The sequence below is a fragment of the Quercus lobata genome, chromosome 5, assembly GCF_001633185.2.
Source record: "Quercus lobata isolate SW786 chromosome 5, ValleyOak3.0 Primary Assembly, whole genome shotgun sequence".
Taxonomy (NCBI): Eukaryota; Viridiplantae; Streptophyta; class Magnoliopsida; order Fagales; family Fagaceae; genus Quercus; species Quercus lobata.
Genome location: NC_044908.1, coordinates 87888373 through 87902780, shown reverse-complemented (window position 1 = coordinate 87902780; position 14408 = coordinate 87888373). Strand labels below are relative to the sequence as shown.

At 33.8% G+C, this 14408-nt stretch overlaps 1 protein-coding gene across 13 annotated transcripts; it reads left to right on the top strand.

Annotated features, from left to right (window-relative positions):
- The first annotated feature begins 2666 nt into the window (after positions 1–2666).
- Positions 2667–14054, top strand: LOC115991735 (putative disease resistance protein RGA3). Of its 13 annotated transcripts, none has more exons than XM_031115615.1 (16): positions 2667–5917; positions 6378–6496; positions 6614–6721; positions 6954–7136; positions 7228–7544; positions 7754–7930; positions 8011–8379; positions 9213–9501; positions 9575–9748; positions 10245–10346; positions 10454–10583; positions 10758–12195; positions 12376–12440; positions 12629–12746; positions 13047–13383; positions 13562–14054. In XM_031115615.1, exon 1 carries the CDS (start codon positions 2772–2774, stop codon positions 5847–5849), a length of 3078 nt encoding a protein of 1025 aa, XP_030971475.1. In that variant the 5' UTR covers positions 2667–2771; the 3' UTR covers positions 5850–5917; positions 6378–6496; positions 6614–6721; positions 6954–7136; positions 7228–7544; positions 7754–7930; positions 8011–8379; positions 9213–9501; positions 9575–9748; positions 10245–10346; positions 10454–10583; positions 10758–12195; positions 12376–12440; positions 12629–12746; positions 13047–13383; positions 13562–14054. The 13 variants fall into 13 exon arrangements, with proteins under 13 accessions (XP_030971475.1, XP_030971477.1, XP_030971482.1 ...); XM_031115617.1 differs by having other exon boundaries at positions 10447–10583; XM_031115622.1 differs by having other exon boundaries at positions 10245–10583; positions 10758–10908; positions 11055–12195.
- Positions 14055–14408: the final 354 nt, after the last annotated feature.

The following is a 14408-nucleotide window of genomic DNA, read 5'->3' as shown; positions in this document are numbered from 1 at the left end:
TCTGATAAAAGGGGTTTTTGGTGTTTGGTGTGTCAAATGTGCCAAATATTTGGCATTTAGCACATTTAACACATCTGGTAGTGATGCTCTAAGAAACTCTTATTTACAAGATTTGTGATTTCTTGTCTTTAGATAATTTTTTTATTATTAAAAAAAAAAAAAAAAAAAACTCAAACCCACAAGATTATAAACACCAAGACTACTTCAGTTTAGTTCCCCTATATTTGATAGCTAAAATTATGAATATGTACAATTCTTTTATGAAGGACATGATTTGTATATTTTATATACCCTTTGCTCATAATAAGTAATAACGATGTATCGTATATTTTTAAAGTGATTTCAAAAGTACGTAAATTGCTTGGATCGGAGGAAAAATTATGTATAAGCAGATGACTTATAAAATAATATTTCCCAAGTGTTAATAATCTTCTCCCAAGTGTTTCAATATTTTTAAGTTTTCATGTTTGTGCGGACTTGTAACCAAGTCATCATATAGCTTAAATTAAATGACTAGTGCAACTAAAATTGAAGTGTTGTTTGTTGGTACCAAGGGAGTCAATTACATATCGAATGCTGTACCAATTTGGCCAGCGGTACGATATATTTCGGATATCGATCAATACCAGTGTACCATTTCAGGTTTACCACTATTTTTTATATTTATAAACAAAATTTATATATATATATATATATATGTATGTATGTATGTGTGAATATTTATATTATAATAAATATAAAAGTTTACCATAAAACATTTCCTCAATTCAAAACTAATTATTTATGATTTTAGACTTTTGTATCAATTAAAAGAAAAAAAAAACACAATATAAAAAATAGAAAGCTTAAAAGTTATCATTACATACTAAGAAAACAAATAATACTAATAAATTAATGCAAATAAGTTACCATTCTACCATAACAAAAATTTAAAAATTACAAAACTTAAAAAATAGTAGTATTGCCCGAAATTAGCTGGTATGACCAGTACGGCCGGTATTTAAATCGGTATAAAACGTTAATGTTTAGATATCGATTTATACCGATACGGCTAATACCGATACAATATTGACTACCTTGGTTGGTACGGCTTCATTCCTTGTTCTTGTGTGGACCTGCTGCTTTCTCTAGGTACAATTGTGTCTGTTTCTATTTGCCTAAAAGCATGGTCCCGTCACCCAGGCACGTTTTTGCACGGAAGCACTTTTTCCGGAAGAGAAGGCACGTTAGCCATGGCCCATGACTTCTTTTCCTGAAAGGTACATAATTCATAAATAGGCATTTGTCCAGTGCTGCATTGATATAAAAAATAGTAATGATATGGCTGGATATAAATATAACAAATTAACAACATCAATTACTACGTTTTCATTTTTATATAATAAATTTATAGATTGTGCATGATCATAATAAATATTTGATACCAAAACTTATGAATATGCATAATCTCTTTTGAAGGACACTGTTTGTATATTTGATAGGGACAAAGTTTAGTTATAAAATTGTTTATAACTTTATGCTATAACCTTATTTAATATTTTTTTATTAAATGTGAATTTTGACAAATCTATCATTGAATTACATCTTCTTCTTATATCCTCTATGCTTGCAAAATTTCAAGAAAATTAAAGATCACTAGCTATGTCCTCAATAAATTTTTTTAATTGCAAGTTTTGGTAATTTAAAATTATGTATAAAATATAATTTTATAGATTATATAGTAAATAATATCCAATTGACATAAAATTTGATATATGTATTAAAAGCGTAAAGAACATGCAATTCGATGGTTAGATTTTCAAAATATGTAGTAACATTATTTTATTGAGTAAGTTTGTAGTCTTAAACTACAACTAATTTTGTAGCTAAATTTTGTCCATTTGATATTACCCTTTGCTCATATTATAACGCTGTACAGTATATGTCAAGTGGTTTCAAAAGTATGTAAATTGCTTGGGTTAGTGGCAAAATTGTGGATAATATTGCTCAATTGTTAATAATCTTCACCTAGAGAGCTTGCTTAATATCATATCAATGAGTTCACTTTGAGAAGAATTGTTTTAATATTTAAATTTTCATGTTTGTAGCTATTTTGTGTGGACCTGTAAAAAAATCATCATAGCTTAAATGGTTAGTGCAACTAAAATTGAAGTGTTGTTGCTCCTGCTTCCCTGTTCGATCTTGTGTGGACCAACAACACTTTTTTTTATAGTAGTAATGGTTTTGTTCAGCAGAATTTGGACTGGTTTGAAGTTGGAACCTATTAGTCTATGAACATGATGAGCCATCCTCATTCCACAATACACACCGTAAAATTTAAATTCTAATTAAAATTGATATGGATATTACCATCACATTGGAATACTTCATGGCCCACATATTCTTAAGATTTTGTTAAGAGATATTCTTAGCACATTTTTTAGTAAACTATTTTAGTAAAATTTTTAATTACCAAAAGAGAAAAAGGAAAAAAAATCAAGTGCAATACTTAATGACCAATAATAACATTTAAGATAAACTACCATGTTACCGATACCATATATCTTATCCTTAGTAAAGACAGAAATTAATTATCTTAATAAAAAAATATTAAATGTTTTAATTATTCACTAAGACTGCTAGTTCGTTATATAAGCCGAATAATAGGAGTGAAGCAGCACAAGCACACCTGCTATTGCGTTATCTATTTCTCACTTTGCTCCTTATTTTTGTCATTCGCTTTCTGTTTCTTTGTTGTATTCTCAACTTATAACTTTCAGTCTCCAGTAACTATGGATGGTGTACTACCGTCACTCGTTACTGAACTCTTGAAGCAGTTGGGTTCATTCGCAGCCCAGCAGGCTCTACAGGAGCTACAGTTGCTTGTTGGAGTTGATGAAGAAATTGAAAATCTTCAATACAATTTCAAAATGGTTCAGGCGATGCTCAAAAAGTTCGAGGAAAGACGACTGAGGGATGACGCTGTGAAGCTTTGGTATGATAAGCTCGAAGATGCATACTACATGATCGATGACGTGTTGGACACCTGGGAAACTGCAAAGATCAAATTACAAATTCCGAAAGAAGAAGAAGGAGAAAAACCTGCTCATAGTAACGCTCCTGCCCCCCTTGAGAAAAAAATGAAGAAGGTATGGTCCTTCTTCCCCTCTCCCTCGTGTTGCTGTCGTCAAGTTGACAATGTTTCTGTTCGTCATGAGGTTGGTCACAAGATAAAAAAAATGAATGAAACATTAGCTAATATTCTCAAAGTCAGACAGGATTTTGGGATTGACTCGAATAGTCAACCTGAAAGAGTTGAAAGACTAGAAATTACGTCCATTGTGGATGTTTCTAAAATAGTTGGCCGTAATGAGTATAGAGATGATCCACTGAACAACCTATTAGCCATGGGTAGTCAAGAAGAAAGCAATCCTCTTGTCATCACCTTAGTGGGCATAGGTGGTATAGGAAAATCAACTCTTGCTAAACTAGCCTATAATGATTCAAAAGTAAGAGATCATTTTCAGAAAATAATGTGGGTTAGTGTTTCTGACCCTTTTGATCAGTACAAGGTTGCCCAGGCAATCGTCAAAGAGCTTGACCCTAAACATGAATCCCTCAAATATACCACTAATACATTGGAAGATCTATTGCGTCCAGTTTGTGATTTGATTAAGGACAAAAAGTTCTTTATTGTCTTTGATGATGTGCGGGCTAAAGACAAATCCAAAGAGTCTGAAAAGTGGGAGCCTTTCAAAGCTGCTCTCACACATGGTGCCCAAGGTAGTAGAATTCTAGTCACCACACGTAATGAGGATGTTGCCCACATGATGGGGAGCACCAAAACCCACATAATCAACTTAGGGAATTTATCTGTTGATGAGTGTTGGTTGATTATTAGGAAAATAGCATTTAATGATGAAAATATAGATCGACATAAGGATCTTGAACCCCTAGGTAGAGAACTAGCAAATAAGTGCCATGGCTTGCCGCTTGCTGCAAAGCTTATAGGGGGTTACATGTGCAACAAGAGAAGAAAAGAACAGTGGGAGAAGGTTTTGGAAAATAGTTTGTGGGATTTAGAAGATGTTGAAAAAGGTCTTTTGGGACCATTGCTGTTGAGTTATTATGAATTGTCCTTAGCAGAGAAAAAATGTTTCTTATTTTGTGCTGTCTTCTCAAAAGATCATGAAATTAATAAATTTGAGTTAATCATCCATTGGATGGCACAAGGATATATTGATATCGACTCAAAACGAAATATGGAGATGGAAGACATGGCAGAAGAGTACTTTCAAAAATTAGCCATGCGCTCTTTTTTCCAAGATTTTGAGGAAGATGAAATTGATGGTAGAATTAAAAGTTGCAAAATGCATGATATTGTGCATGACTTTGCACAGAAAATGACAGAAGATGTATGCTTCACAATTAAAGGTGATGAAGAGGTTAAGATAAACTTTAAAAGGGTTCGCCACTTGTCATTAATAGTTAAAGAAACATTTCTTGAGTTTGTCTATGAAGCGAAAAATCTACGTTTTTTAAATTTGGATTTTATTTCTTCTCCGATTGTCCAATCCAAGTTATTCGACCATTTGACATGTCTACGTACATTATATTTGAAAGGTGAGTCCATTTTGAAACTTCCAAATGAGGTGGAAAAATTGATACATTTAAGATTACTCAAGTTATCTTGTACAGAGATAAAAGAATTGCCTGAAAGCATATGTAATTTATGTAATTTACAAAGTTTGGATGTTAGTGAGTGTTCAGAACTTGAGAAATTACCCCAGGGGATAGATAAACTAATTAATTTAAGACACCTCCTATTTGATGAAGATTTCGAAGAAATTGAAATAAAATCGTTTCCGAAGGGAATTGGGAGATTAACTTGTCTTAAAACATTAGGATACTTTCCTGTAGGTGGTAAGGGCGAAGAAACATGTAAACTGGGAGAATTAGAACATTTGAACCACATTCAAGGGAAACTTCAAATAGTAGGGTTGAGAAATGTGGTAGATTTTGGTGCGATCGAGAATACATTGAAGAAGAAGAACCACCTCCGTGATTTGTGGCTACTTTTTAACACATTTATAGAGGAAGAGGAGGAAGAGGAAGAGACAGAGGAAGAAAGAAGAAGAAAAATGGAGAAAGATGTAGTCATTCTAAATGCCTTAGAGCCACCTCCCCGCTTGGAATCTTTACAAATTTATTATTATAAGGGCACCACAATGTATCCTAATTGGATGATGTCCAAATTGACCTATTTGAAAAGCGTTTTTATCGGAGGGTGCCAAAACCTAGAGCAGTTGCCTCCTTTGGGAAAGCTGCCGTTGCTCGAAGAATTAGTGATAGATTATGCTCCAGAGATTCGAAAGGTGGGAGATGAATTTTTGGGAATAGACATAGAAGAAGAAGAATTATCAGAATCATCCAAAGACATCATCATATTCCCAAACCTTAAATCTCTCATATTTTTTGACTTGGGCAAGTGGGAAGAATGGAGTGGGATGGGAGGAACAATAGAAGAAGAAGAAGAAAAAGATAATAGTGCTAATGCTTTTGTTACTAATAATACTCCAAAAATTAAAATAATGCCACTTCTTCATTCCTTGCAAATTAACCACTGTCCTAAGCTAAAGTCACTTCCAGACTTCCTTCGTAATACTCCATTACTAGAATTGGAGATCAACGAACGTCCACCCCTCCCCAAACCTGGAAAAGGTCCACCCCTCCACAAACCTGACGAAGAAGGGATAGGAGAGGACGAAGAAGGGATAGGAGAGGACTGGGCCAAGATTTGTCACATCCCAAACATCAATATTGGTTACTCGTATGTGCGAAGAGATGGTCATGAAGTGGAAAGTTCATGAAGTGAAAACTTCATTCCAAGTCTCATCGATTCAAAAGATTTCTCACATCCCAAATGTCATCATTGTTGGTAATTTCTTCTTCTCCTTCGTTTTATTTATTCGCTTATTTTGCAAAAATATCATTTTTTTTCTTTTTGTTGAGAAAATGCAAAAATATCAATCAAATATCTTATTTTCTGCCCAAAATTCCCACTAAAAAATTAATATTAACAACTTTTGTAGACAAAATTGCAAAAATTTCCACTTTGTTTTTTCAATTTTTGTAATTTTGTGGAGAAAGTTCTTTTTCTTTTTTTTTTATATATATATATATATATATATTACTGCAAGGCAGTGTGTGATGCTTGTATATTGACATTTTGGGAATTATTTATATGATTAATTCTTTTTTATTTTTTAAGCTTAGCTCGATTTACATATATATTATCTGTGGAAAAAAGGGAAAAAAGAAAAAAAAAAAAGAAGTTCTTTCCCATATTGGTAACACTACTGTTCGTAATTGATTTTTCTCTGTTTTTCCACAAGTAGGGATTTTGTGAATGATGATGCTGCAATAGGATGGGAAATAAATACTTTTTATTGATGTTTGGAATGTTTTTAGCTCTCTCTTTTGCTTGATCTCTCTGCCTCCTTGCCCCACTCTCCAGGTGTGTGTTTTCACTTTTTAAATTTTTTTTTTTTTTTTTCCCTTTATAAGAAATCTTATTGCAATATTTCTCTGGTCCTGATTTGATCATATCATGCATATTAATTAATCATTGCAGTGATTTTATTTAAATGGCGGAAGAGCTCAACATTAGGATAATGATCTTCACACCATTACAACAATATCCAGACCTTTCAATATTGTTTCTGTTGCTGCTGAAAAATATGTAAGTGTAGCTGGATCTTAAATCCCACTCAAATAGTATGAATTTTTAATCTTATCAGTAATCAATTCAATAGTCAAAATTATTACATACTAGTGGATTGAGTGTTAATTTTTTTATTTATTTTTCACTTTATATTTGTGATATCATTTGATTGGAGATGATGAAATTCCTCAGATTGGTTGTTCATAAAGCAGGGTTTTATTTATTTATTTTTTTCCTTCTACCCAATCAGATTGGTTGTTCAGATTGCTATCCAATTTACATAGTACTATGCGATTTCCACCAATTTGACATGGTTATGAATTTCCAACATTCCAAAAGAGACTGATGATACCAGAGGCGGTGAATGACATCAACTATAACAACTTGGTGTTCGGACCAGTTCCAACATTCCACTTTTCAGACTTAAAACAAGGTGGTTCTGGACATGATTATTGTAGTGTAATTGAATATGGTTTAGGATCAGTTAATATTGTATGGGTCTATGTGGAGTTTCTTTATTTTAGGCATGCATGTGGATTAATGATGATCAAAACAGTGAATCCAAGCAAGAAATCAATTACAAAGATTAGTTGGTTGAGGTATACAAGATTGAGGATAGAAGTGAATAAGAAAATGGGACTAAGCATAAGGACTTATCAATTGGACTAAGTATAAGGCAGACGAAGAAGTGGAAGTAGACAATGATGAAGGGGTGATTTGCGAAGCTGAACAGTACAGGGTGATTGACATACACAGGAGAAGACAGATACATATTATGGGACAGGGTAGTAAGAGGAGGGTGTTGAAGCAAACAGAGACATTAAAAAGACGAAATGATGAGGTGAAATTCCTTGATTATTTTGCATGATCATCATTTTCAATTGGTGTTTATTGCTACTTTGTGCCTATTATTTCCGGTTACCATTAATATTTCTATCTTAGATCAATTTTTTGAATCCAATTGTGTTTTGATTAATGATTATTGTTATTAATACTATATTAGCATTTTATTGATTGGTTATATTGAATTTTTGGGTGTTTGTGTGTCAGGGATCATGAATTTTAGATACAAGCAGAGTTTTTTTGAATGATGACAGTGAGAGAGAAGAGGGATCTAAAGCCTCTGTTAACTCTCCCTTTTGCTGCATTTCTTTGACTATTGCCTCTGAACTAGAAGGATCATTACTTTCTTGCCACTCTTAGGGTTTGTGCTCTATCCTTGAGATGGTAATGATCATTATAAAATAGATATGGAAATGATTGCCAGTCATTGTACGCAGTTTTTAATAAAGCCCTGTTTCCTGCAGGAAATTAGGAGGTGTGGGCTTACAGTTGCAGTGGTAGGATACTGAACACAATTGATGATGACATTCTAGTTCTCCTCAAGGCGTACACAACTCTAAAATTTGATGGCCACTTTTTTTCTTTTTGGATAAGTAACAAAAAATTTATTGAACAAGGCTACTTCATGCAAAAGCATGAAGTAACAGAAAACCATGATTTGATATTAAAACTCTCTTATTGGACCTTATCCTCTTCCTAGTTTAGGTTAGTAATTATCCTTTGGTTCTGACACTACTGTCAGGAAGCTCAATAAAGTGGTCATGCACCCCATGTTCAATCATAAAGCATTAAGAATGGTATCGTTGTCGTCAAGTTAATGGGCTGCAACACTGGTAAGTTTCATTAATTTGAATAGCTATTTTAACTGAACAGAGAGTCGGTTTTCTATGTTGTGATCATGTGGAATTAAAATTTGAATTTTTGGAGATCCCTAATTTTGATCAGAATGGGTTATGTGTTATTTAGAAGTTTCTATACAATGATAATTAAAAACTAAGTGAATGATTGGAATTCTGTGTTTTGCTGAGGTATTCATTTCTTGAAAGTAAATATTTTAAAACTATTGTTTGCAAGTTAGCTTGGGCTGCCTTCATTAATCATATATGGTGTAAAGGCAACGCTAATGTTCACAAGGGAGTCATTTATAGCAAAGAGAAGATCTTGTGTTTAGTAAAAAATGACATTAGACGTCGTTAGTGTAGTTTACGGGGTTCCAGAACTCAGTGCAAAATAGACTCATTTTGGCTATAGGGGTATATTAGTGTCTGTTTTAGAGTAGATAGATGTTGATTGTTTGTGTGTTTTGCTGGTTGTGTTGTGTCAAGATTGCTATTTTGTGATATATTTTCTTGGTTTGTTTATAATTTTTCTCATTAGTAAAAATTGAAAAAAAAAATAAAAAAGTTTGTCCTTCCAGTCACCCCAAAAAAAATTTATTCTAAACTATTTTTTTTGATTGCTTAGATGATATGTCTCATCCATCACTTCTTTAATGGTTAGAATTTCAAATTCCTTTTTACATGTTATAATTCCTTGAAATAGAGATTAAAATCTTAAAATTGATTTCTTCTTGAGAACATTTTCATTGTTGTCTATTGCGATATTATGCCATCTTTAAACTTCTTACTTCTAATTGATGCTTGTTAACTTGAATAATCCCTGTAAGGAAGACGTTGGGCTTCTGATCCCCTACTCCTTTGCAAATCTGTGTCTAACAAATGCATGTGCAAAACTCCACTCAAACTTCATGCAAGGTTGATAGAAAAAGCCCATAGAAACTAACAATGGCAAACAGAATGGCAAGGCAACTATACCAGGTGCTTGGGTGCGGCAAATCAAAGATCAGGTCATCAGGGCTTATTTATTTCTCCCTGCCAAAAGAAAAAGTTCCCACATGTAAAGGAAGTTTGGCAAGAACTTGGGGATATAAGCAAAGATCCTAAACAGCCAATGAAGTAAGTCTTTCTTTTTTGCATATTAATATTGCCAATGACTAAATTTCTCTTATGGTTGTCATTAATGAATCAGATCACAGATGAGGATCATTAAGCTAGTTGCACAAAGTTATAAGCATGGAAAATGGTGTTGTGCACTATGGTGTTGAGCTTTATAGCGACAATGACTTCAAAAATTGGGTTTTAGTTTCATCATTTGAAGCCTTAATGTCTCCATTTCCTCCTCATCATTAGGCATTCATTGAAGGTTTGCCTATTCCTAACTTGAACATCTATCCGATATTTCTTTCGAAATTCATTGCCCATAGTGTTTGCTTAGGTTGTGCTTGTGCAGAGTCAGCCGCTTATTTGCAAAGTACCTGAAACTGAACCATATAAAACTTTGGGTTTTGGTACTTATGTGCTGAGATTTTTTTCTGTAAGCCTTTTCATATTATCTAAAGTAGAACAATATAAATAGTGGCAGCCCAGGCTAGTTCATACAGCTACTCACCACTACAGCAGTATTTCTTTACAACAACTCCAGCAATTATTAATCAAATTGTTGCCAAACCCTTCTAGAGAAGGAGCATTCACATTGAAAGAACAAATGTTCCTTGCTTTCTGTACAACTCTTACAGAAACTAGAGTTTCATCTTTGTATCCTCACCTAATTAATATGTCAAACTTTGCCCACAAGTATGTTTTTCGATTTTCTATCCTTTGTCCGGAATCATTGATCTTGTTTGTAAAAACTAATGCAGTTTAAACCTATTGGAGAAGCACAGTTTTGTATTGGTGAAAATTGTTGAGCAAGGATGCACCTCAGATAGCCATTTGTTACATTCTAGTGCAAGATATATTTGGTAAGCTCCATTGGCTGCAAAGCTTGATACGTTAGAATAACAAAGCTCCCTTCCTCTCTGCCCTATATCATTTACCCTGTTAATAAATTTCTATACTAAGTTCATAGATTGCAACTATGCTAAGTGATGAGGTACTATTCAACATTGTGAATGTCGCATGTCATGGATGTCAAGAAGAAATAAGGTCAACCAGTGACACATGAATTAGAAACTAGGCAATTGGCGCTATGCATATCTGTAAGTACCACTTTCCATATCTTTTTTGTTTGAATGTGAATGATTGGTTTTTAGGTTTATCACCATAGGGGTAGGTGGTGGTTTCTAAAGTAACAGAAAAATTTGTTTGTACAAGTGCATGATTTTGTTAAATTTCATTTTTCTGATAATTAATGACCTAAGATAATATTGCAGGTGAGAGAAGTGCTAATGTGTTAATAATGTTTAATCAGCCAGTGGTATATGAATGCTTTGGTTCATCATCCCTTGGTGATTCTCCAAACAATCTGGGAGGCTATTAGCTATATGATGACATGGGGCATTCAACCAGCCATTATTCTTACTGGTATTAGAGCTGTTGGCACCTTATTAGTTAGTTCCATAAATGCTGGGTTACTTTTATGCACCTCATCGTGCTTAGGAAGTGTTAAATTGATGCTTTTCTACTGATTTTGAAGTTTGTTAATGTAGATCAACTTGGAATAATATTAGGGAAAAGCATTCAGTTGTTGATTGGAGGGCTTTGGTTTGGTTTTTGGCTGCTATTTGCTACCAATGCCTTCATTTCTTGGCTAACTGTCATGGATAAACTTCCCACTCCTGACATGGCAGGTAAATGAGGATACAATTCTGATCTCATTTTTGTGATCTGTAGGAGATATCTAGAGTCCAGGCAAGCAGTTGAATGACTGGAATTCTGTCTTATGCTAAAATATTCATTTCTTGAAAGTCATAACTATTGTTTGCAAGTTAGCTTGGGCTGCCTTCATTTATCATATATGGCTTCAAGGCAATGCTAGAGTTTGCAAGGTGTGCAAAATAGTAATTTTTGGCTGATGGGGTATATCAGTATCTGTTTTATTGTAAAAGTGTTATTGTTTGTATGTTCTGCAGTAATTTTCTGTTTGTGTTGTGTTCTTGTTTAGAGTAGCCACTTTGGTTGTTTCTATGTTCTGCAGCAATTTGTTGTTTTTGTTGTGTCAAGGTTGAACTGTTTTGTGATATCTGTCGCTTGATTTGTCTTGAATTGATCTCATTCTTAAAAAAAAAAAAAAATGTCTGTCCTACTAGTCACCCAAAAAATTTTATTCGGACTATTCTTTGGATTTCTCAGATGATATGTCTCATCCATCCCTTCTTTAATGGTTTGAATTTTAAATTCCTTTTTACATGTTATATCTCCTTGAAATTGAGATTAGACTTTTAAGATTGATATCTATTTTAGAGCATTTTCATTGTTGTCTATTGCGATTTAAATATTTTATAAATATGCCATCATTAAACTTCTTACTTTAAAGTTCTAAATTTCTAATTGATGCTTGTAACCTTAAATAATCCTTGTATGGAAGATGTTGGGCTTCTTAGCCCCTACCTTGCAAATCTGCCTCCAAGAAATAATGTGTGCAAAACCCCACTTGAACTTTATGCAAGGTTGATAGAAAGAGCCCATAGACACTGATAATGGCAAATAGAATGGCGAGGTAGCTATACCGGATGCTTGGGTGCAGCAAATTAAAGATCAGATCATTGGGGCTTCTTTATTTCTCCCATCCAGAAGAGACAATCCCCACATTACAAGGAATTTTTGGAAAGAACTCGAGGATATGATCAAAGATTCTAAACTGCCAATGAAGTTAGTTTTTCCTTTTTGCATATTAATATTGCCATTGACTAAATCTTCTCTAATTGTCCTTCAAGAATCGATCTGATGCTTTATTTCATACTATATTTGGAACATAATTGTTTAAACTTATTCTATCTTTCACTGCATTTATATGTTAATTGTGGTTGTCATTCTCGACGCAAATCACAGATGAGGATCATTAAGCTAGTTGCTCAAAATTATAAGCATGGAAAATGGTGTTGTGCACAATGGTGGTGAGTTTTAAAGTGATGATGACTTGAAAAGTTGGGCTTTAGTTTCATCATTTGAAGTTTTAATGTCTCCGTTTCCTCCTCCTCATCAGGCAAACATTGAAGATTTTCCTCTTTCTGATTTGAACATCTATTTGTGGTGACTACATGCACAAACATATGTTCTTAGCTATCCAATCTTTCTTTTGCAGTTCATTGCCCATAGTGTTTGCTGAGATTGTCCTCTGGCAACCACTTATTTGCAAAGTACCTGAAATTGAACCATATGAAACTTTAGGGTTTTGGTACTGCATACCTCATCAAATACAGGTAGCTAATGTTCTTTTCTGTTAGCCTTTTCATATTATCTATAGTAGAACAATATAAATATGGAAGCCCAGGCTAGTTCATACAAAATGGCTTTGAAGATATTCCCTCTCAATAACTACACGCCCCACTACAACAATATTACTTTACAACTCCAGCGCTTATTAATCAAACACAAAAAACACATAGTTTCATCTTTGTATCCTCACCTGATTAATATGTCAAGCTTTGCTCATAAGTATGTTTTTCTATTTTCTATCCTTTGTCCTGGATCATTGACCTTGTTTGTAAATAATAATGCAGTTAAAACCTATTGGAGAAGCACAGTTCTATATTGGTGAAAATTGTTAAGCAAGGATGCACCTCAGATAGCCATGTCTTACATTCTGGTGCAAGATATATTTGATAAGCTCCATTGGTTGCAAAGCTTCATATGTTGGAATAACAAAGCTCCCTTCCTCTGTGCCCTATATCATTTACCTTGTCTATAAATTTTTATATGAAGTTCAAAAATGCAACTGTGCTGAGCGATGAGGCTCCATTCAGCATTTTGAATGTAGCATGTCATGGATGTCAAGATGAAATGAGGTCGAGTGATACACATGAATTGGAAACTAGGCAATTGGTGTTATGCATGTCTGTAAGTACCACTTTCCCTATCTTTTTTGTTTGAATGTTAATGACTAGTTATTAGGTTTATCGCTCACTATAGGGGCAGGTAGTGGTTTCTTAAGTAACAGAAAAATTTGTTTGTACAAGTGCATGATTTTGTTAAATTTCATTTTTTTGATAATTAATGACCTAAGATAATATTGCAGGTGAGAGACGGCCAATGGTATATGAATGCCTTGGTTCATCATCCTCGGGTGATTCTCCAAACAATTTGGGAGGCTATTAGCTATCTGATGACACGAAGCATTCAATCAGCCATTATTCTTACCAGTACTTGAGCATTGGCACCTTGTTGGAGTTGGGTCAATGTAAGGCAAGTGGGGACTTGTGCACTGTGACAAACGATCTTGGCAGTTTACACCTCCCCTTCAGAGTTCTCACATTTTTTTCTGATTCATTGTTGAGCTCGAAGCCGGCCAACTTGCCGATTGTGCAGCCATATCTTTTATACTCATGACCTGCCTAACCATTAGTATTTCACAACTGCATTGTACAAACACCAAGGACTAAAGTAGTAAAGCAGCACATCAAAATATATAAAGGAAAATCTAATTAGGGATTGTACATTATTGTATTTACATTTTTTATGCCATTCTCATACTATTTTTAAAGTATTTTTAATGGGTATCATTTTCATAACTAGGATACATTATATTTATACAAAATTTATCGCAGCATGAAGAGTGATATTTATCTATAGCTTCATTTAAGCACACCCTGAACCTGTGTTGATAATCTCTTTCAGATTCCTACAGCCCTATAGTTGTTTCATTTCGTCACACCCTGAACACGAGTTAATTGTCTCTTCTAGATTTCTATAGCCTATAGCTTCCATGCTTTGGAAACCTTGAGATACTAAAGTCTTTCTAGCTAATTACTAAATAGGGAACAATACACATTTTATCACAGGCTGAATTAATTCAGTAATCTTCGTGTGTGTTTGGATATCGCTTACTTTGCTGAAAACTGAAAACAATAAAAAATAATTTTTCG

Bases quoted from the DNA above. Each gene is read 5' to 3' on its own strand.
- LOC115991735 (XM_031115614.1), top strand. From the start codon at position 2,772: ATGGATGGTGTACTACCGTCACTCGTTACTGAACTCTTGAAGCAGTTG.